General features: G+C 35.6%; 1 protein-coding gene across 3 annotated transcripts in view; it reads left to right on the top strand.

Annotated features, from left to right (window-relative positions):
* The window catches only part of NEBL (nebulette), a 241,033-nt gene that overhangs the window by 207,070 nt on the left and 12,483 nt on the right, over nt 1-21,480 (top strand). Inside the window, exons 18-24 of one of the 3 annotated variants that reach the window (XM_042889188.1) lie at nt 2,887-2,979; nt 3,353-3,445; nt 4,463-4,555; nt 6,154-6,258; nt 7,412-7,583; nt 10,794-10,886; nt 11,901-12,029. In XM_042889188.1, the coding sequence (XP_042745122.1) occupies nt 2,887-2,979; nt 3,353-3,445; nt 4,463-4,555; nt 6,154-6,258; nt 7,412-7,583; nt 10,794-10,886; nt 11,901-12,029 (778 nt within the window). The remainder of the gene's footprint in view (nt 1-2,886; nt 2,980-3,352; nt 3,446-4,462; nt 4,556-6,153; nt 6,259-7,411; nt 7,584-10,793; nt 10,887-11,900; nt 12,030-21,480) is intronic. The other 2 variants (XM_042889189.1, XM_042889190.1) reach the window with 2 other exon arrangements.

Below are 21,480 nucleotides of genomic sequence, written 5' to 3'. Positions count from 1 at the left end.
ACACTCTGTTTTCTTATTCTGAAAAACAAGGTGATGGCAACCAATGTGGTTGAGCTGATCTCACCTGTTGTGATGAATGGGAAGGATGAGACAGCCTCATAAATAGTTAGTGGCTCACAAAACTTTAAAAGCAAACATCAGACCCATGGACTGAAACTGAATCTGAACCAAGAATATACAAATAACTTAGAGGATTGTTTTTTTAACTTCTTTATATTAGAGGACTGGCAAAATGGACGCAGCATGAGGAAGAAAGTTTTCTGGGGAGAAGACTGTAGTTGTGTTTTTCTTTGCGTGAAATTCATCAGGAAACTCTTGTGATATGTCACTTAGCACCAAAAAGGCTGATTAAGACTTAAGCTGTGGACAATTTGAAGTATTTTAAGGAATAGTAGCACTGCCAATTTTTAAACTTACCTAATGCTCTCTATTAAAAGATGCTGTTTTCAACAGTTTAATACTTCTTACTTAACTGTCCGGACTGAAATTTTCCATTTCTGATCTGAACAGCTTTGGGCTGTTTTTGTTTTATTTATTTAATCATTTATTTATTAATTTAAGCCAAAGTGGCTTCCAAGAATAAGTTCACAGAAAAACAAGTTGTATAGCCTGTGTTAAAAAAAAGTAAAATTGGCTTTAGAGAAGAGAGTTGAAATCCATCTGGCAAGTAGTATTTGCTCAAGTGGATTTAGATGGGAAAAAAATGAGGGATGAAGAATTGAAAGTATAGAAGGCGTTGGCTGTGCCCAAAATAGAAAGGCCAAAGGTAGGATAGACAGGCAGAGTGGTGTGCTCCTGTGCATAGATGCATCCTTTCAGAGATGAAACAGGACCCGAGGTTGCTTAGACTCTTTACTTCCTTGCTTCCTTCCAGCATTTATCTGTGATAAAAAATATTCAAATATTCAAAATATTATCTATTTCTTTAATGTTGGTGTCCACAGAGGTAACAAACTGCGCTTGTTCTTATGGGTTTGGACAGTCAATGTAAATGTTAAAGCCTACTGCTACAAACAACATGGGGCTTAGATAAAGGCACAGAAGGAATGTAAATACATTTTTCAGCCATGAGAAATTGCTTGTATGTTCAGGGAGTATTATTAAGGTCACAAAGTCAGTACTCAAGAGCATGAATACAAGTTCCTGTGTATAGGCCTTGTGATCCAATCCTTAACTATTAGATTTTGTAAAGTCCCACTGAGACAAACCTGCTTTGGTTTCCTGATTAACACAGTACAGTTCACTGGGAGCTGTCATTTGAATTCAGGTGCAGTATTATCTTTTGTTTTTTAAATGATATCAGAGTAGCTGCTACAAGTCTTTCCTCTAGTAAAAATAGTACTCTTCCTTATCACAGCTCTATTTCTCCTGCCTTCGGAGCATAGTAGAGGAGCTAATTTGTGCAAAAAGTCATGTACTTTAGTGAGGAGAAACTGTAGTGATTTCCTGAGGAAATCAGAAATTCTGTCTTCAGAGTAGGAACTTAAAACAGTTTAAAAAAAGAAAAGTATGACAAAGCAGTCTTGATTCATATGTGAGCTACTCATTGAGTAAGGATCATTGATTATATATAAGGAATGAAACAGAATTCTCTTGAGAGAAACAGCTTTTGTTGATAAAGAAGGTTATTGGGCACATGAAGATGAAAAGTATACAGTAGAACAAAGTATATTAAAAGCTGAATGTGGAACATATTTGTATAAGAGGCAGAACTAAGGTTACATTGATGAAGTAACTTGTGTTGTTTTCTGACTTTTGAATGCTTGATTTTGCAGCCTTAAAAATTTGTTAAGAATAAATTTTGTACACTACATAAATATAAAACTGCAAAAATAGATTAATTATACTGTTCTCTTGTTCTTAATATTCTTTTGCTTCCATGAGTCTTGCTAATGAAAAACATTTCCTTCTATCATGTATCACTGCAGACACAATTTTGAATATTTTTGTGAATGTTGCTGTTGTATTTACCATTTTAAAGAAGAAAGCAGCATGCCATATTGTGAACAATGACATGGACTCTGGATATTATTTTGCTACAGTGAAAAAGGGATTTGAAGCATAATGTACCAAATAGTGGACAGATATTTAGTAACAGACAGCAAGAAAAAGACATTGCACTAATTTGTCCAAGATGACTGTGTTGGATAGCATATGGAAAAACAGAAAATATAATGTCTTTCTTTTTAATACCATGTGCAGTTACCTCACTGTGTTTTCTCGTTAAATTGAGTTCCGTTTTTGATACATGTGGTGTATAATTGAAGAAGTGCTTCTAGTTCTTTGTGTCTTTCAAATTGTGGATTCTACCATATCCAAACATACTGTTCAGAAGAGATGTGGCAAAAACATCACTAAATCTCTGACAGTGTCTTCAAAAGCAAAATCCATCCAAACATCTGTGTTCTTCATAATGTGCATGTTTTCAGAGAACTTCAACCAGACTTTGAAGCCACTTCCACATTCTACCCTTGCAGAATCACATCTGTGAAATATTTGGTTTCTGGAATGGACTGGTAGATTATCCAGTAAGATAATACAAGACCAAGACATTGTCAAAGTCATGCAAATCTCCAAGCACTATATGTGGCATCTCAGTTACCGTGAAGATAGCTGCAATCTGATGTGATGTATATTCATGCCATAACAGTTGTAGGATACCAGGCTTGTTTTATGACTTTATCTATATCTTATCAAATAAGACCTATCTGTGACCCAGCAGTCTGTCTCAGAAATGAAATATATCTCTTCTTGTTCATGTCAGTAGTGCTGGTAGGTTTGGTTTAGCTGTGCAGTGCATGCAAAGGATGGATTATAAAACTTGTGTTTTATTACTTGCCTATATCCTTTATAAGTTGCTAATATTTCATAATATTTGTTGTGCAGGTTAAATACAAAGAAGAAATTCAGCATGCAACTCCTATTTCTGATCCACCTGAACTACGGAGAATCAAGGAAAACCAGAAGAATATAAGCAATGTGTGCCCTGTTTTCACTGTTTGCAATCTTTATTGTGTGTTGGAGCCTCAGTGAATATGTGTGTGATGTTTGTGCTGGTTTCTGTTTGTCCACAAAACTAATTTAGTCAATTAATAATTAAGATGCTAACTCCTTAGCCCTGCACTTTAACTAACAGAGTGAAACATTCCTATTGAAACATCAGTTGTTTACCTTTGAAACAGAAAAATTACAGTAGTGTGAGTCTTAAGTATTGTGGTAGAAAGATGACGGTGTTTACTAAGGAATGATATTTTCCAGCCAAATGTAGTGTGCTCTGTAATGATTTCTAATGCATTGATGTACTCCTGTTACTTGGAAATCTTTGTGTAATACCTTTTGCTGTATTTACTAGGTTCAGTATAAAGAGCAGCTCTACAAAGCTACACCTGTAAGTGTCACTCCGGAGATTGAAAGAGTCAAGAGGAATCAAGAGAATGTCAGCATGGGAAGTTTCTCTCATTTATTCCTTTGCATAATTGCTGGGTATACAGGATCAGTATAAAGTTTTGTCTCCAGAACCTGTACCTCTTCTTTAGTTAGCAGGCTCAGTAATGGAATTATTTGAAAACCCTCTTTTAGGAAGCAGTTTTGAAAAGACACTCTTCTGTTCAGAAAATGGCATTTAAAACACTGCATCTCAACTGAAGAAATGGCTGCAGTTTTTTATTATAATGTCTTGGATATTTGCAGGAAATCTTCATGGATTTTTTTTTATAGAATATTTATCCAGCTTTTTTTTTTTTTTTTTTTTTTTTTTTTTTTTTTTTTTTTTTTTTTAAATGGGTAAAACTCAAAATCCACTTCTCTCCTGCCTGGCAAGAGGCTGGCTCCTCTCTAAATTTCCTATCAGATTTTGCTTAATGGCTGAAGAAAATATTAGAAAGTTATTCTGTTTGTAGGAGCATATGGAAGAAGGTAGGAGATTTTTGAGTATGCAGTTGCATTCTTGCAGAAGTTGTACCACGTTGATGAGCCTTTCTCTTTAGTGAGACTTCTATCAGCATCCATATTTAGTGTGGCTGAATATGTGGACTATGTAAGTTAAAACATGAATCATATCCTTATGGAATTTTTGTGTGTGGAGAAATACACATTTACAGTGTTTGCTGCTGAAATTCAGGTTTTTCATTTGCTCTGTGTGAGTTTATTACATTATTTGTGGTTTACTCCATTCCAAATAGAAGATATTTCTCTGTACTGCCAAAGACCAGTGTGGTAAATGTTGAGATATTGTGTGCATCTGTGTGCCTGTTCACATAAATGCATTAATAAGAAGACTTTACAAAAAGAATTCAAGGCTTTGCTTCAAAAACCAAGTTTTATAAGCTTTAATAAACTTCAAATGTATTTCAGCTTTTCATTTGTTTCCTGGATGACCTTTTAAATCATACATTTTAATGTAATACAATTTGATGTCGCTTTAGCTGACATATATATACCATTTTATTCTGTTAACTAATAGGTTCACTACAGAGAGCAGCCTGGCAAAGCTACTGCTGTGAGCATCACTCCGGAGATAGAGAGAGTCAAGAAGAATCAAGATAATATCAGCTCGGCAAGTTGTTTGGCTCTTTTTGTTGTTTATATTTTCAGTTGCTCGAGGTATATAACAAGGATGTGCTTTTGCATTTAAATTTGATATGTCTAGTAAATGTAACTGCATCATCCATTGAATTTTTTTTTTAATCCTTTGAATACATGACTGCAGTAATGGGCAACAAAAATATTAAGACTTATGGTTGTTCTTACAAAGCATGAAGATGATGTAGAAAGATGATGGTGTTTACTAAGGAAGAAGAGCTTTAATGACCAATAGATGAAAACAAAACTATGCTGGCCATAGCTCTTCTATTCAGAGAGTACTTTATAAAGCATTCAAATGCTGAATATTCTTACTAAGAAAAATTGGCATTTAATCAAATGTTTGAATAATAACCCAGTTGTATGTATTTTTGTGCATTTACTCCTTAGCTTATATTTTTGTAGGTATGCTGTGCTTAGCTGATACGTAGTTTTAAAGTGGAGTTAGACAATCTTGGCATTTTTAAGGTCTGGGGTCAGTATATTTACTAATACATTCATTACCTTTTGAAATTAGACTTGATTCTCTCATTACAAATGCACATTGAAATAGATTTGCGTAACTGAGGAGCAATACTTTGACTGCAATTGTATAGGTAATTCTAAAATATTTACTAACATTCAGTACATAGGTTACAGTACAAAGTAGGAGATAAGAGTCCATTAGTGAAAGAATGACGCTAAAAGACAATGTTGTTTATATTTAGAAGAAGCCATAAGCCTTCACTAGGCAGAGAAAACCAACTACTTTTACTGTTTCACAGTTCTAAATGTGGGATTTTTTTTTTTCCTCTTTCTTTTCCCCCTCAGATAATTAACCATGGATCTATATTTCTAGCACAAGTATGTATTTCTAGCACAAGTATGTAAAATGAGCACAGAAGAAGCTCATTAAGAGAAATGTGACATTTTGTACTTAAAGCTACATAAAGCGCATGTGTTCTCTTTGAACTTTCTCACTGAAAACAGTATACCACATTCAGTCTTGTTCCAGACATTGCTTTTGTGCTGCTAGCAAAAGCTAGCAAAGGCTAGCTACCTAACTGGAGTAAGAAGGCTTCCAAAGCAATACTTGGCTCATAACTCTTGAATTCTCTAGTGACCTAGAGGTTCTTATGCTAATCCCGATCTGGAAGTAGACTGAGGATGGAATCTGGGTCTGCTTGGGTTGTCATCAGCCATAAATGTATGCTTTAAAATTGTCCAAGACAAGTCAGTGGTATTTGGTTGTTACGTTGACCCTAACTCATAACCAGTTAACAGCTGATAAAAGAGTTATTTCACTTATGGTGTTAAGAAAGTAAAAAGTCAAGAGTTTCAACTTTCAGGTAACTTTTTTATTTATTTATTTATTTGTTTTTAGGTGGTTGATGGAATAAACATGCTCTTTGGTCTTAGCAGTACAATCGCCCATCCGTATTCCCTTTTCAAAATTAGGTCACTAGAAAATGAGTATAAAGAAAGAAACCTGGACATTATGGTTTGGAAAGAATGCCATTGCATAGTGTGGTTCTCCCCATCCCTTCTCCTGTAAACAAAACCTTCATGTGTGCTGTTGTTGCTGTTTTGCAGGTGAAGTACAGCAGTGATCAGAGGCAGATGAAAGGTAGACGTAGTATGATTCTAGACACACCTGAGCTAAGGCATGTCAAAGAAACACAAAACAACATCTCAATGGTAGGGTCCTTCTTCTTATAACTAGAATATACTAAGGAATGGCACTTGACTTCCACTGGATTTTGCCTTCCATTAATATAGGTAACTAATGAAACTCTCTGCTCAAATATGGAAGGAATATTTTCTTCTTATGCCTGTTAAGGGAGTGTTTGCTAACTGCATATGACTGTAATGAACATTTTCAAAATACTAATAAACGGTTTTCTAATAGATAAATGTCTGTTCTTTTTTTTTTTCTTTTTTTTTTTTTTTCTTTTTTTTTTTTCTTGCTTTAAAATAAATCCTCATTTGAGCATCACACAGTTTGACTGGATTTGGTGACACACTGCACCTTGTGCCTGTGCATGTTCCTGGTTTCTGTGTGACTTTTGTTCCTGGGATGAGTTTTGTGTGCATTCGCTTGTGTGAGAATGTTTGTCATTTTTAAATCTTTGATGATTAAAGATTAAAAAAAAAAAAGTAAATATAATCAGGGATGCCACCTTTATAACTCTTACTAATACTGGTTTTGTTCCAATACTTTGTTGTATAACACTTTCTACTTTAATGCCTTTGTTTTCCATTTCTTTAGATTTTTTTTTTTTAAAGCAGATTTCTTAGAATAAATGCAGTTTGTTCTGATGTTTATTTTATATTTTTGTTTAAAGCCAATGATCATATGATAAAACAAAGGAGCAAAAAAGTTCCTTTTTGTTTTCTGAACCTGTGTTTATAATCAAAATTCTCAGTGAATGAAAGTACTTGAGTTCTGAAGCTGTTACTAGTGGAACATTTTCACTGACAGATGTAGTTTTCTACACCACCAGAGAGCTACCCTAACTTAGAGAAGAATATGGACCTGATGATCTCCTGAGGGCTTTTCCTGTTGTTTTTAGTGGTTTCTGTGACTGGAAGATGATGCTTTACTGCTGGAATTAATGTCTTGGTGACAATGCAAAACAAATGAAAAAGTAATAATATAATATCAGGAAATCAGGTCAGGGAAGCAGTCTGGATGGCCTGCCCAAATCTTTTGTATCTCATGTGTATAACAATTCTGTTGTGGTGCAAAACTGAGAGAATGTAGTGCGTCATGAAGAAACAAGTATGCCTAGAATAATCATTTGCTGTTAATTGCTGCTTTGGAAAAATGTGATTCCTCTTGTTTTCCTAGGTTAAATATCACGAAGATTTCGAGAAGACAAAGGGCAGAGGCTTCACCCCAGTGGTGGATGATCCTATAACAGAGCGGGTGCGGAAAAACACTCAAGTTGTAAGTGATGCAGCATATAAAGGGGTGCACCCACATATAGTTGAAATGGATAGAAGACCTGGAATAATTGTTGGTAAGTTGTTAAATAATACTGCTTTCCTAAATACTGTGAGAAAGATGAAAGCCTTTGCTCATGTTCTTCATTACAACGGAGAAAAATTGCTCTCACATTTTATTTTCGCTCTTTTCTCAGTGTGAAACTTGTGTTGAAACAGTGGTTCAATGGCAGCTTCTAGGGAAGTAGTTATAGGTTGTTTTCTTTATAAATATGGTTACTCACTGTTGTTGCTTTGTTTCTGAATACTGACTCCTTCATTTGGCACAGAAAAACAGTGATTAAAGTGGTAGTTCTCCAAGATTTAAATGTTGCAGACCAGATCAGATTTCCCCTTAGACCACTAAGCTATTTCTCTAGAGCTGACATTAGTCCATGTACTACTTGTTTTAGAATTTCACACAGTTTTTTAAGTAGTATAAGATGTAGCTCATTAAAAACTTGGTAGATCTCTAGTGAGCCAGAAACCAGTATTCAGAACTGATGTTCTAATAGGTGATCTAAGATAAGACCAGGAGTTTGGGTGTAGGATGCAAACTACTTTTGTGTTAGGAGAGAAACTATTGCAATAGCAAATCTCAGAGAGCCACACATTCTGAATCTAGGGCAACAACTTGTTCAGATAAATCAGTGTATGTACAGACCCAAACACCTGATAAAATATTCACTTCCATAGCTAGAGGTGGCGCAGACAAAGAGAGAAGGAGAAGCACCTGCAAGATTGCAGTTTAATGTGTACTTCAGTGCATATTTTAAACCTTTTTCTGCATTGCATTTGTGCTGTACCCCAAAGTGAGAATCATGAATGCAATCTTGTATTCAGTAACTGAAGGCTTGCTAACACAAACAGATTAGGATTAAAAACATCTCAGAGAAATTCTTGAGCTATGTGACTGAAATATTAGTAATTTTTATTACTGTATATCAACCTGGAAGATTTTTGTATCGAAACAGACAAAATTTTTAGTTATCTGTACCTATGAAAACAGCAAAAATAGTGCCACCATTTAAGGGAAATAAGCCATGACAAACCTAAGAGCCTAATATCCAGTGATATTTCAGCTTCAGGCTTTTTCAGAGTGACTGCAATTATAGTCTCTTCTTGTTTAAAAAGCAGCAGTATGCTCCCTGTTCTTGGAATGTCTTTGGCAGCTGGAAAAAAAAACTGCAGACTGCAAAAAAACAACTCTAACTCTTGAGTTTTTTTTGTAGCTGATAGAAGTTCAACCAGTTAGAAAAAGTATCTCTGTTAGAATTCATCTGTTTGGTTTTTAAGTATAATCGGTGAAGCTGTAATAATCTTTTTCAAGTGCCTGATTGCTAAAATTAATACCTGTGCTCAGGAAAATAGGCACTAGTTTTAGCCACGTTAAAGCCATCTAAAGCCATCAAGATAAATTAATCCATCTGAGCACTGGCTCTGTGACAAAAGAGACTTCATGATTCTCACATGAGTTTAAGGGTATTTGAAATTGACATAAATTACCAGGATGGTAAAACTGTTAAGTGCTACAAATTGCCAAGATCTGATTCTTTGTACATTATTTCAGATTACAAAGACACATAAAATCAATACAAAGCAGTGGCTGCTGCACTCATGCTGCCATGAAGCATACTTTTTAAGATTTTTTACTTATCAAGGCATGAGCAAACAGAAAGAGGCAGATACCAGTTCTTCCACCCCTCTCAAGTCTGTTGGTATTGTATGTGGTTGTGTAATTAATCATCATTAGGACTTGCACATAGTTCATCAAAAGATTGTACATTACTAAAAGATTATACCTTTTGTCAAGACAAAGTTGTTGGCATTATTCTTCACCTTATAGGAGTGAAAATAGATAATACATAATGTACACAACCCGAATCTATTCCAAGGCCATAGGATTTGTTTTGTTAGCTCTGACTGTTCTTTCCATTTCCATTAATCATTTGAAACACAACATATTTGGGGTTCCCATAGTCCTGTTTTACCTACCAACCCATTATTTAGCTTTGTACCACTCAAATAGGCAAAATAACCAAGCTGGGAAGACAGTTATTTTTCCCATTTCCCCATGGAAATCTGAGTAAATCTTAAAGACAGGTCTGCCCAAGAAACAAACCACTAGTAAAAGGGTTTGATCTGAAATACTTATGCTTTAAGTGATTATGGTTTATATAAAAAAAATATTTTAAATGACTTTTGAGAGATTAAGTGATTATTGTATTTTTTGGCATAGCAGTAATGAATTATGTATATTGCAGATTGCTGTGAGTAGATTGAGTAGTCACACTGGAGCTGATTATGCATTTGTTACAAGCTTCCTCTTGTGCAACACTAACTATTTGTTAAAAATTTATGAAAACCGTGCTTGAATCTGTGTTCCATTTTATGCTGTGTTTATAAGTAGAGCTCGGACTCTTTTTCTCATGGATTCTTTTTCTTTCAATATTCCTGTTCAGACTTCAAGAGATATTAATAATTTATTTGTGTGAATTAAAGTTGTAGGTTACTGAATTGAATGAATTTCAACAATACTTTTCAATATTGTGGTAATGAATCAACATTAAGTCCACATCCCTGGAAATCTAGCTGTTTGAAAGACAAGGAGAATTACTACTTAAGATCAGAAGTGGCCTTCATCTTACCCAAATGTAGATGTCTAAAACATAGATTTCTACAGCTGGATTTGACACTCTACTTCATTTTTTTTTTTATATTAGTAAGGAGAAATAAATACTTCTGATCTTAAATGACTTGAGTGACTTTTAGAAGTTTATTTCAAATAAGATGAAGTATACCCTTGATTCTGCTTATTTGGCCAATTTGCAAAGTTGACCTTAGGCTCGTACCTTTATAATGCACATTGTCTTGCTGTAGAGGTGGACAAAGCATGCTGATGGTGGTCTGGAGAAATCATCTTGTAGCTCTGATAATTCTGTTTTTCCTGTGGAAAAGAGCACCATTATATGATATTTTGCATGTTTTTACTTATTTAGACTTATGAAAATACTATACCCGTATTTAGAAAAAGAAAAATAAAAATGGAGAAAAAGTCTCTAAATAATGCCAACTCTTAAAATAAATACAGCTAGTAGTTTAAGCTGGAAATTAATTTTTTTAAGTCCTTGCTGGTGAACATCTAGATGTTTTAGTTAATTTTTAGATGAATGTTAAAACTCACTGCTTCCATACTTTTACTTCCTTTATTGTTTGTCTGTCCTATCACTTCTGTGCTTTGGGGAAAGATCTTAAGGTTTGGCGCACAGATCCCGGCTCCATCTTCGACATTGATCCTCTGGAGGACAATATTCAGTCTAGGAGTCTGCATATGCTTTCTGGTATTGCTTATATCCTGACTTTTCACCAAATCCACATTTTTTTTTTTTTTTAAATTTAAATTGTGTTTATGAAACAAAGCTGATGCAGGAAATTTTCATGTCAATATGCCAGCCATCCATTTTATATGTATGCTTTGTGTTTGCATATATGTGTGTGTGTGTATATATATGAGTGCTTTATAGAAATATGTTCTAGGAATTTCAGCCATAATCACATGTTCAGATAAGAAATAATGAAAGAAATCTTGTCCTAAACAACAATTACTCATACCTACTCATACTTAGGAATAGTCCCTTAAAAAAACATTGATCTTCTTAGTCCTTATAATATGTAGGATTTTGAAATACCTCGACATCACTACAATTTTAGAGATACAAAAGGTTGGCATATTAATGAGACTGATTTTTTTTTTCTATGCAAATTTTGCTTATGTAGCACAATATTATTTCTTATGCTATTGTTTGTATTTCTGAGGATTATAATTTATCATTGTTTATAATTTAAGGGTAGATGGAAAAGTAGGGAAGTTAATGTAATAGGCAAAAATGTATTGGCTCAACAGGTTCTTTTATTTGTTTTTAAAATATATTTATTTTGAAAGCTTAGCTTTGCACATTTATCTTCTTTGCCACTGAAAGTGGAACCCTAAATATCAGTTACATGTCTTGCAGTAGCATTCTACATGCACTTGTGTGAATGCAGGAATTAAGGAACTTTTTGAATTTTCTACTGGAAATTTTCATATGCTTCATCTCTTATTTTTTTTGAGTACCCTACCATTTCAGCTATTCTTTTAAACAAGAGAATAAACTTAATTACATCTGATTTTGAAGCAACTTTCTGAACTAATAATGTTAAAAAATATAGACAAAATTTTATACAATTCATTTTTGTCTAATTTAAACACTATCAACGTATGAATAGCAGTGTTAGCAGTAGTTGTTCTTGCTGTTATTGTGCTTTTCTTTTCTGAAATCTATTTACTGTGATATTATTTCTTTCTACCTTTGTAGAAAGAGCGAGCCGCTACAGTAAGCAGTACTTACATTCTACAAGTTTGGGAGATTATAAATCAGATGGTTCTGACACGAACCCTACCTTTTCTTACTGCAGTGAGATAACAAGACCATCTGATGAAGGAGGTAGCCCTTATTCCCTCTTTTTTCACTAGTAACACTGTCATAATGTATTGAGACCTCACAGGCCTGCATTAACTCAGAATCCTCGTATAATCACAAATCATTGGAAACTGTGTCTTGCACTGATTATTTAAGGAAGCAAAGCAAAATCTCCAATCTGCACAGTTTGTTGCATGCATTTTGCTTTATTGTGTATTCCTTTTAACCATTTTGAGAAGTGTGTCAATTCAAAATCTCTACTAACTCCCATTTACAGTGCTGAGGTGAGGGTGCATTGTGTTTTTGCAAAACTTGCATGAGCTGGATTATTTTCTTTTGAAAGACAAAATATAACTGAAAAAAATAATCCTCTCCACAGAAAAAATTTACCACATTCTTTTTAGTGAACAAATCAACCATATGAAAGCATTTTTTTGACAGAAGCTACTTCTACCCATATCAAATTGTGCAGGTTTTTTGTGGCTGTTTCCATCCTAAAAGGAAAAGTAGGAAAGTCTGATGGCTTTCTCCTATGTGAAAGTTTTCTTAGAGACTTTTTTTTAAGGGTTTTTATTTTAGAGCACTCTGCATAGGTTTATCAGTAGTTTCATCTTTGGAGACTGAAGCACAGGAAGGACTGGAGTCTTATGTGTGGGGGGTCGTATGATATGGAAATTCATTTGTGTTGTATGATCCAGTGCCAATCATAGAAACCAAGCTGAGCTGCTTAAAGTTGCGTGTCCTGGTGTGAAGAGTGGTGTGATAAATTGAAGGCTGCAAGTAAAAATTTAATTTGTATTTTTTCTTAAGCCCACTCTATGTAACAAGTAAAGAAAGAACATGCTACAACCAGAGGAAATTCTGGTTTAGGATTAGTCAAGTTAGTCAGTCTGACTCAGGTTTAGGCAAGCAGTTGGCATCCGGTCTTGTTCAACAGCTTCATCAATGACCTGGATAAAGGGATAGAGTCCATCTTCAGCAATTTTGCTGATGATACAAAGCTGGGAGGAGTGGCCTTCACACCAGAAGGCTGTGCTACCATTTAACAAGATCTGGACAGACTGGAGAATTGAGCAGGGAGGAACTTGATGAGGTTTAACAAGAGAAAGTATAGAGTCTTGCACCTGGGGGGGAATAACTGCATCTGTCAGTACAGGTTGGGGGCTGACCTGCTGGAGAGGAGCTCTGCAGAGAAGGACCTGGGTGTCCTTTCTGGGAATAGGTTAGCCATGGGCAGCAGTGTGCCCTTGTGGCCAAGAAGGCCAATGGTCTCCCAGGGTGCATTAAAAAGAGGGTGGGAAAATGGGAATTGGGCATGGTGGCACCTTGACTCCAAAGTTTATATAGACAGTAGAACACACAGTACTACAGTATTTTCCAGTGGGACATGTGTACTTCGTATTTTGAAGTATTTATATAGCTTGAAGTGAGAGTAAAGTCAAAAAGAAAAAAGTAAATCCTATAATCTCCGTCCTCAGTGGCATGTCCTCCTTGTGTGCTTTGAGCCTTCTGAAGAAGGGCTTCAGAGCAGCTGCTGTTCTCCTTTTCTCCCTCCATCCCTCCCTTTCTTCAGACATTATGGGTTATTTTTATCCTTTCCTCACTGAGACAGGAACACGTTGTAGACCATTAGAGGTACTGTTGTTTGATCTGTAGTCTGAACAATAAACCCAAACTGAAGAAATGTATTATTTTGTATCATAGGCAACATTGCTCAGCATGGCACTGGTAATTGTAACACTGATTTCAAAGATGTTTCCTTCTCCCCCTCAGCCACACTTTTGTGGTTCTCTATCTGAAATTTTTGTAGGTAGGAATTGCTTCAGGCACACATAGAATCATTCAGACTGGAAGAAATCTTCAAATCCTACCATAATAATTTCAAACCACGTGCACCACAGAAACTCTTAGAGAAAGGAGCTATGCTGCAACTTCTGCTCCTGGTTTTTCTGGTTAGAAGACAAACCATTCTGCTGAAATAGAATGAAAAACCTCTTCATTTCACATGCTGGATTTGCAGAGATGCTCCCTTGTATTTGGGCAAGAAGTCTGCTTGTGTTATGACTCTTCTGTTGTGCCAATAGATAGAAGAGGAAAGGAAATAGAATTCCGTTCTTTTCATCTCTTGTCACATTTTGTATTAAAAAGAAAAAAAAAAAAACAACCCTCTGCTTATGAGGGTGGAAAAAATTTCCATTAATAATAGACAAGTCAAAGAAAATACCAGGAAATAGTATCTGACCTCTTTTTATATTTATAGAGGTCTGTCTTCCATCTCCAGGTGCACCTGGCAGGAGTGTAAGGCAGAAATCCTTCACCCTTCTTCCCATTCGTATTCAGTTGCTGAGCTCAGTCATTCTAGGAGGTCAAACAGAATGACACAGCAGTTACATTTTCTCCTCTGGCAGTCCGGGAAGAATGGTTCTTTTATGTTAGGAAGCTGAACAGTTTTTCCATAATGTTGTTCACTAGAGCCTGATAATCAAATATAGCATTTAGAGGGAGAATGATTGTAGATTTCATAGGACAACCATAAGCTTTTGTGGGTGTCTTGTCCCCTTTCATATCAGCAAGCTGCACTGCTACTGAGGGCAGAGCACATCAAAAGAGAGATGTGGGCTCCCTCTCAGTAAGGCTCACGTATACACTTCTCTTGTCAACCAGACTCTTGCACTTGTTTATGAGTTTTTATTTTTATTTTGGACTAGGTGATGCTTTGGTTTTGCCTCTTTTATGTGTCAACCCCCAACAGGTTCACCAACCTGGAAGTTGTTTCCACTAAACAGCATAGTGGTAAAACATTTTGCTTTTTCATCTTTCAGTATTTCTGTTCTTAAGTGCTGTGCAAGTCCTTGGAGTTGGATAATAGACATCTCTACCACAAACCTGTTGTAACATCTTTGAACTAAACTAAGTACATCTCTGTGAATATAATAGGGGCAAAAGTGCATGCATATCTGATTGGTAGCTATTAATTAAATAGGTAAAAGTTAGTTGCAAGAGCTCAGGTTTCAATTAGAAACAAGTTGAATGTGTTTTTTGAACATGTGTTAATGTCTAATTAAATTTCTGTGAACAGAAGTTTTCTGACAATGCTTAATACATAACTTGGTCTTCTCTGAATAATCAATTTCAATCTTTTAAGTCACGTAAGTCTGGGGATCCAGAACAGCAGTGGGACTTCATGTATGCATTACTTCAAACTGTCTTTCCTGCTCTGCACGATCAGACTCTTAGATAATGTCCTCTGCTTTCATTGAGTGCTTTATTATTACAGAATACGAGAGAAATGAGTCCAGAAAACTAGATTTCATTCTCTTCCTGTGAGGTATTTGTATAACATCATTTTTTAATGTAAAACTTGAAACTTCTTAAAACTTCTTATGGAACTCAGTGAAGGCTAGATTTTGCCATCAGTTAAGTTTTGATTAAGGTTTGATTTCGGGCTGTATGTATAGAACATTAAAATTGAAATTGTGATTCAGTTGAAAAGCTCATTTTCCTTCAGTGTGTGCTCACTGAGGATGAGTTAATGTTCCAGGGAGAGAGCTTTACATTTCACAGTTCAAAAATATTTTGCTTAGATTCCCTCTGCCTGTCTTGGATTCCTATGCTTCTCTCCCACATTCTTGAGAGTTGACAGCTTAAAAAGGCAATTCCCACACATTCAGGTAGAGGGGAATCCAGAGAAGACCCCATTTTCAATTTCTGCAGCATGGCAGCAGTTCAGGAGACCCTTCTGTTTCCTCTGCAGCTGTCTCAGTTAGATGTTCCCTTTTCCTTGAAACAGTCTGTGAGTGGAAAGAGGTAGGGGAAATTGTTATGACTCAACAGTTGGAAGTGTTAATGGCTCCCTTGTAAGCAGTTGTTTCTGTTGTTCAGACTTCTAGCAGTTTTGATACACTTCAGAGGGTTTCATACCCAGCAGACAATAAATATCATCCATAAATGTATGTGCAGTCACAGACTAGATGCTGGTGGCTGCTCTTCCACCACTGCTCAGTCTGGTTATACCCTCCATACAAATACACAACTGCATAGACCTCGAAGCATGGTTTCCATAAGATGATTGTGTAGGGTTCTTTCTTAATGCAAATGGACAACAGTTGATGTTCAGTACATGTGAATTCAAACTGTAATTGAAGGCATGTGAATATGTAACATATTAACATAACCTTCATTTTGCTAACTCTTTTCATTTGTGAGGAAGCCTAGAGCAAAAACCTGCTTATTCACAACTTAAGAAGGAATTGCAGCTTCCTGTGGAGCTCTGTGGCCCTACTAGGAAATAGGATGCCTCAAGCTGGCTTTCAGACATTTTGTGCCTTCATAAACAAAAGAATGTGGTATTGCGTGCAAGGGAAGGGAAGGCGTATTGTTTTCACAGCTGAGACATGCTGCAGTTTAGGTGGAGTCTCAGCCAAAAAAATCAGCTTGTAGTAAGGTTTACTTGCCAGTGACAGCAAATTCTTGCTGCAATTCCTATTCAGAATTTCAGAGCAGGATGCCATGTGATTTCATTATATCCCTGTTGCTGTAGCAATAGGAAAAAGGGAGTTACTGTTAGGTATTGTGATACAACAGCTGCTGATACTCATGTAGGATAAACTTGCCAGGCTATATGGCTACCATTGAAGACTAATTTCTAGATAATATTCCATTAGTTTCTGCTGTAATCCATATGAAGTGAATAGGGGCAATCCTTTTATGAATAAATTTGAATTGCTAGACTAGTTTCTAAAATGTAATAAAATGTAGAATATCTGTGTGAAAATACATGCAGTAGGTTTGCAAACATGAGTTGAAGACCTTGTCTTTTTGAAGATGTGGTCAGAAATATAATTTTCACAAATCAGAATGGAAACCATATATTGTTATTTAATAGGAAAAATATCCATGAGAGACTTTTTTATTTGCAATACAGAGATTTGTACTCCTTAGAGAGGCCAGAATAGTTTTCAGAAAAGAGATTGCCCTGACGAAAACTGCAATGAAGTTAACTGTTCCACCATTCCTTGAAAAAATGATGAATTAAGGAAAAGGCCTTAATTAATGAATGACTGGACACACAGACCATGAAATACTAGAGGGGCAATTTGCCTCCATCCTTCCATTGGACTAGCTAGTACTTACTGAATTCCCCTTCACCCACTATATATTATGGACTATTCATATGACTGTGACCAGTATTAATTTTACTAATATTCTTTCATGCAAATAAGGAATTTTGGAATAGGTAAAAATTTTGTGTTTTTTCTCTGGAATAACTGACATATGAGATGGTCCCTTCTAAAAGGAAAACAAATGCCAAAATAAAATACAAGACTCCATGTAGTATGAGATTATTTTTTTCATTTCTTTTTTAAGATTCTTCTTCTTTGACATATGCTGAACAGCTACATGTGATTTTCTGTTGTAATTTCCTTCAAAATCCAATTTTAATTTATAAGAAATCCCTGTTAAGAAGTATAATTATATGATTCTGCATTCCTCACAGTAATCTACTTCAGTTCATGTTGTGGGTACGTATAATTTAGGCTTAATTATTGATGGATGATAAAATGGTGTTATAAAATGATCGTGCTTAAAGCAGTCTGTTAGTCTAATCATGACACTAATGAAACACAGTTTAATACATTTAGTGTTATCTTTTGTAATATAAGTAGCCTTGAGAGTAGAAATGATGATTTTTTTGTAATACTTAATGTTAGTTATTTTAAATGCAGAATTAATCATTTTGTTGATTTTTTTCTTTTTTTTTCCCAGAGCCATGTTTCCCCCCAGATATTTGATGCTTACATGACTTATTTCGTATATCCTTATAGTTTAGGTTATGGAAACTTTCTAAGCTTGCAGTGTTCTGAATTCGATATGGACTCCAAATAGTTCAGAGCTTCTAATGAGGTCAATGAACAGGACAGGTATTTATTAGCACCCTGTGTGAATTAGGCCATAATTTCAGGTTTTTATTTCAACAACCTAATTATATCTGGGCTTGATATTCCAATTTAGTAATGAATACTGACTCCTGTAACGGATAGTATGCTGACAAACTGCTGCTTCTAACAGAGCACCACTGAGAGCAACAAACCTGCTAGCTAGGACATCTGTGAAAGCAGCCTTACTGACAAGCAAAGGGCAAGAAAAAGGAAAAGCAGGGAAAAAAGAAAAGAAATGAAGGGAAAGCTACAGTATGCACAGGAGAAAATGCCAAGATGTATTACTGTGTTGTTCTCGACAGTTCTAAAAACAGCACTGTTCTGTATCAGGTCTCAGCATCTCCAGTCTTCAGGTTAGTGGTTTTTGCATGTTTATGCAGTCTGACTTATTCACAGTAAATTTAACTGTGCTGTGCTACTCTTTCTGTCTCCAAAAAAACAAAACTCTATAAAAGATAAGAAAATGGGTTTAAAATGAAGCAGAGTACATGTTGCCATTTTCTAGCCTATTTGCTAAACAATTTAACTTCAGAGTTGGATAGAAATTTTTCAGTGTTGTTCATCAGAAGATAGCATTTTAAGTGCCTTTTTTTATATACTGGAATGGCTCTCTTGTGATTGATGTCACAATGCCAAAAAATTGTTTATTCAGTTTCGAGATTGTTAAGGTTACATCTTGACTGTTTTGTAAAAATGAAAACAGCTTTATGTTGAAATGTTTCACTCTGAAGAATAATGTAAGTTATAATAAAGATTGAAGTTGATCAAAATTAAATCTAGATCCTTTGAAATGTTTACCAGAAATTTTACTCAGTTCTTTGTTTTTCTTTTTAAATTTTCCTTTTACATGAACCTCTGTGATTTTTTTTTAATTTTCCTTTTCATCCCAATTTGGGACAGGAGCATTTTTGACAATGAGTTCTACACTGGAAAATCATTCCTGAGATTTTCTTAATGTTGCATGTATTCCTGCACTTTTCTGTTTTTTCTGTATACTCCTGTGGCTGCTTTTTTAAAATTTAAACTATGTCCCCTAGAAGCACAGAATCTTTTGAGTTGGAAGGGACTGTTAAAGGTTATCTAGTCTAATTTGCCTTTGCTGAACAGGGACAACCACACTAGATCAGGTGCTTAGAGCCCTGTCCAGCCTGACCTTGTCTCTACAGGGACAGAGCATCCACTACTTCTCTGGGCACCCTGTGCCAGTGCCTCGTTGCCCTTATTGTAAGAAACATCTTTATATCCCTCTAAATCTCTCCTCTTTTAGTTTGAAAATTTTTCTCTAGAGAATATCCCCTTCTGACTCAGTACTGCAGGGATGCTGCAGAGTTCTGTACATCATCTCCTCTTCACCTTCTCTAACATCTCTGGGAGTCCTTACCAGTCTTTATGCTAATGGATCAATTAATGCACCTTTATAATCCAGACTACATTATGTCTTACAAGAGACAGATTGTCTGTTAGACCTGTTTCTTCAATACCTTTTTATCATGTCCAGCAACCAGCTCATGCTGGCTACATTTGATTTAATCATACCTAAACTTCCATTTCAAATATTGTGGTCTAAGATATTAAGAATCTAAAATATAAATGCATAGTATCACACAGAAGCAGTCTATGTTAGTTGAGATACAGTTTGGACCTGAGTGCTGCGACATCTGGAGGGAAGCATCTGTGAGAGGCTCAGTTCTGCTGTGAACTGAACTCAGAGTTGATGCAGAACTGGGGTTCATGGGAGCTTACCTTGGGACAACAGAGCTGATCTAGCAGTTTGCTGCCTTCTGCTGTCTATGGCCTTGGATGCCTGGTCCTGCCTCCTGTCTTGCACTGCGTGTGTTGCTGGTCTGATCCCTTTCTGAAACTAAGTGTCCTTTGGTGAGCATCACTGCTTTGATGGTATTTTCTGCTCCAGGGACACAGCTGAATGATTTCTAAGGAAAAAGCAGAAGAGATAAGGAATTGAAAACCATGAGAAAGATATTTTCTCAAGATTGTAATGGCTACTGTGGATGATACAACATGTGGAGAAGAAGGCAGCAGAAAGACAAAACGCAGGAAGGACCTAAATATATGTGGAACAGCAGCTTTATCTGTTTTGGGAGAGCTATCCAGTAGCACAAAGATGCATGATGATGCCATATTCCAGCTTTACTGCTATTTTATGCCCTTCAGAAAATCTACAGACACAAACCAGTAATAATCATTGTCCTTTTTCTTTCTGCTCTGCCATGCTGCTGTAATTGCTATGTTTTAGTGAGTTCTTTGCATTCTTCATGGCGTTCTAATAATACTATAAGTAGAGATAACACCAAAGCCTAAATGCTTTAAACTGCATTATGCCTATAAGAATAAGTGAAGGAGTTAATATTGTACATATGATCCAGTAGATGGCATGTACTACAGTAAATGGCAAAAGTGTAGTAGTTAATGGAGTGGATACATTGTTTTACTGTGGATTATCTAAGTTCCGCTATTCAGAAGAATTAAAGAGAGTTTAAGTACAGTGTTGATAAAATATTATATCTTGGAACCTGTCCTTTAAAGAATTTTTCTTTTCAGCATAAACTGTTATAAACTTTTTTTAAACCTTGTAGCTGTGTAATACTCTCTTTATTATCCTTTTCCTATTTCCACAGCCTGACCTTTTTCTTTCATGGTCGTTCTCAATGCACATCACTCTCTGCTGTCTGCTGCATTGCCCTGATACCCACCCATCATTCAAACACAGACATTTTTTCTGTTTCTTGGAGGCTTCTTTGTGTTTGTTTTTGACTGTGTTCATTCATTTCCTCTCTTTTCTCTGAGGAAGGAAAAAAAAAAACCCCACTATAGTAAGCAAAATATGATAAATTCCTGCTAACAGGTAATTTTAAAATAAGTATGTCTTAATTCATAAGTTGAGAAAGACCAAAAAAAAAAAAAAAAAAAGAAAGTTTTGATACATCAGAATGCATCTGGTAAAGTCTTAATGCAACAAGAAGAAACTTCCACCTATACTTCTGGGAGCAATGGTCAGCCCTTAGATCCCTCACCAATAAATCTGGCTTCAGCTAAATGAATTTCATGTTCTACCACTGTGTTTTATTGTCCCCTTAGGTTAACTAAACCATTGTTTTTGCTGCTGCTGCAGTCAGTGATGTTATAGAACTTTGTACTTTGGTCTGAGTCAAAAGATTGCAGGTAACTATGGATGATGATGATGATGATGATAAGTCAAACTCTTTTTTCTTCATCTTTTAATCTCACTTTGAGTTATTTTTATGTCACTAAAAACACAGCTCCAAACTGATGTCTCTTCACTGATCTATTTATTTTGTGCTTCCCAAATGTATTCCAAGTAAACAACTGTCTGAAGGTTGCTTAACTCTTTTTCTTAAATGTTTTGTTAAAAACTATTGTTTGATTTATTTATTTTATACAGCTCTCATATAGTATTCTTTTAATGGAAAAAAAGTCTGGAATTATTCAGTCGTCTTCAACACTGATTTCAAATGCTCTCTCCATAAGACTGATGGGTACTTATTGAAGCTATTTGA

This window comes from Lagopus leucura, unplaced genomic scaffold, assembly GCF_019238085.1.
Source record: "Lagopus leucura isolate 7727_CA_CO unplaced genomic scaffold, USGS_WTPT01 Super-Scaffold_100157, whole genome shotgun sequence".
Taxonomy (NCBI): domain Eukaryota; kingdom Metazoa; phylum Chordata; class Aves; order Galliformes; family Phasianidae; genus Lagopus; species Lagopus leucura.
Note: the sequence above shows the minus strand (reverse complement) of the source record. Positions and strands in the feature narration are given on the sequence as shown.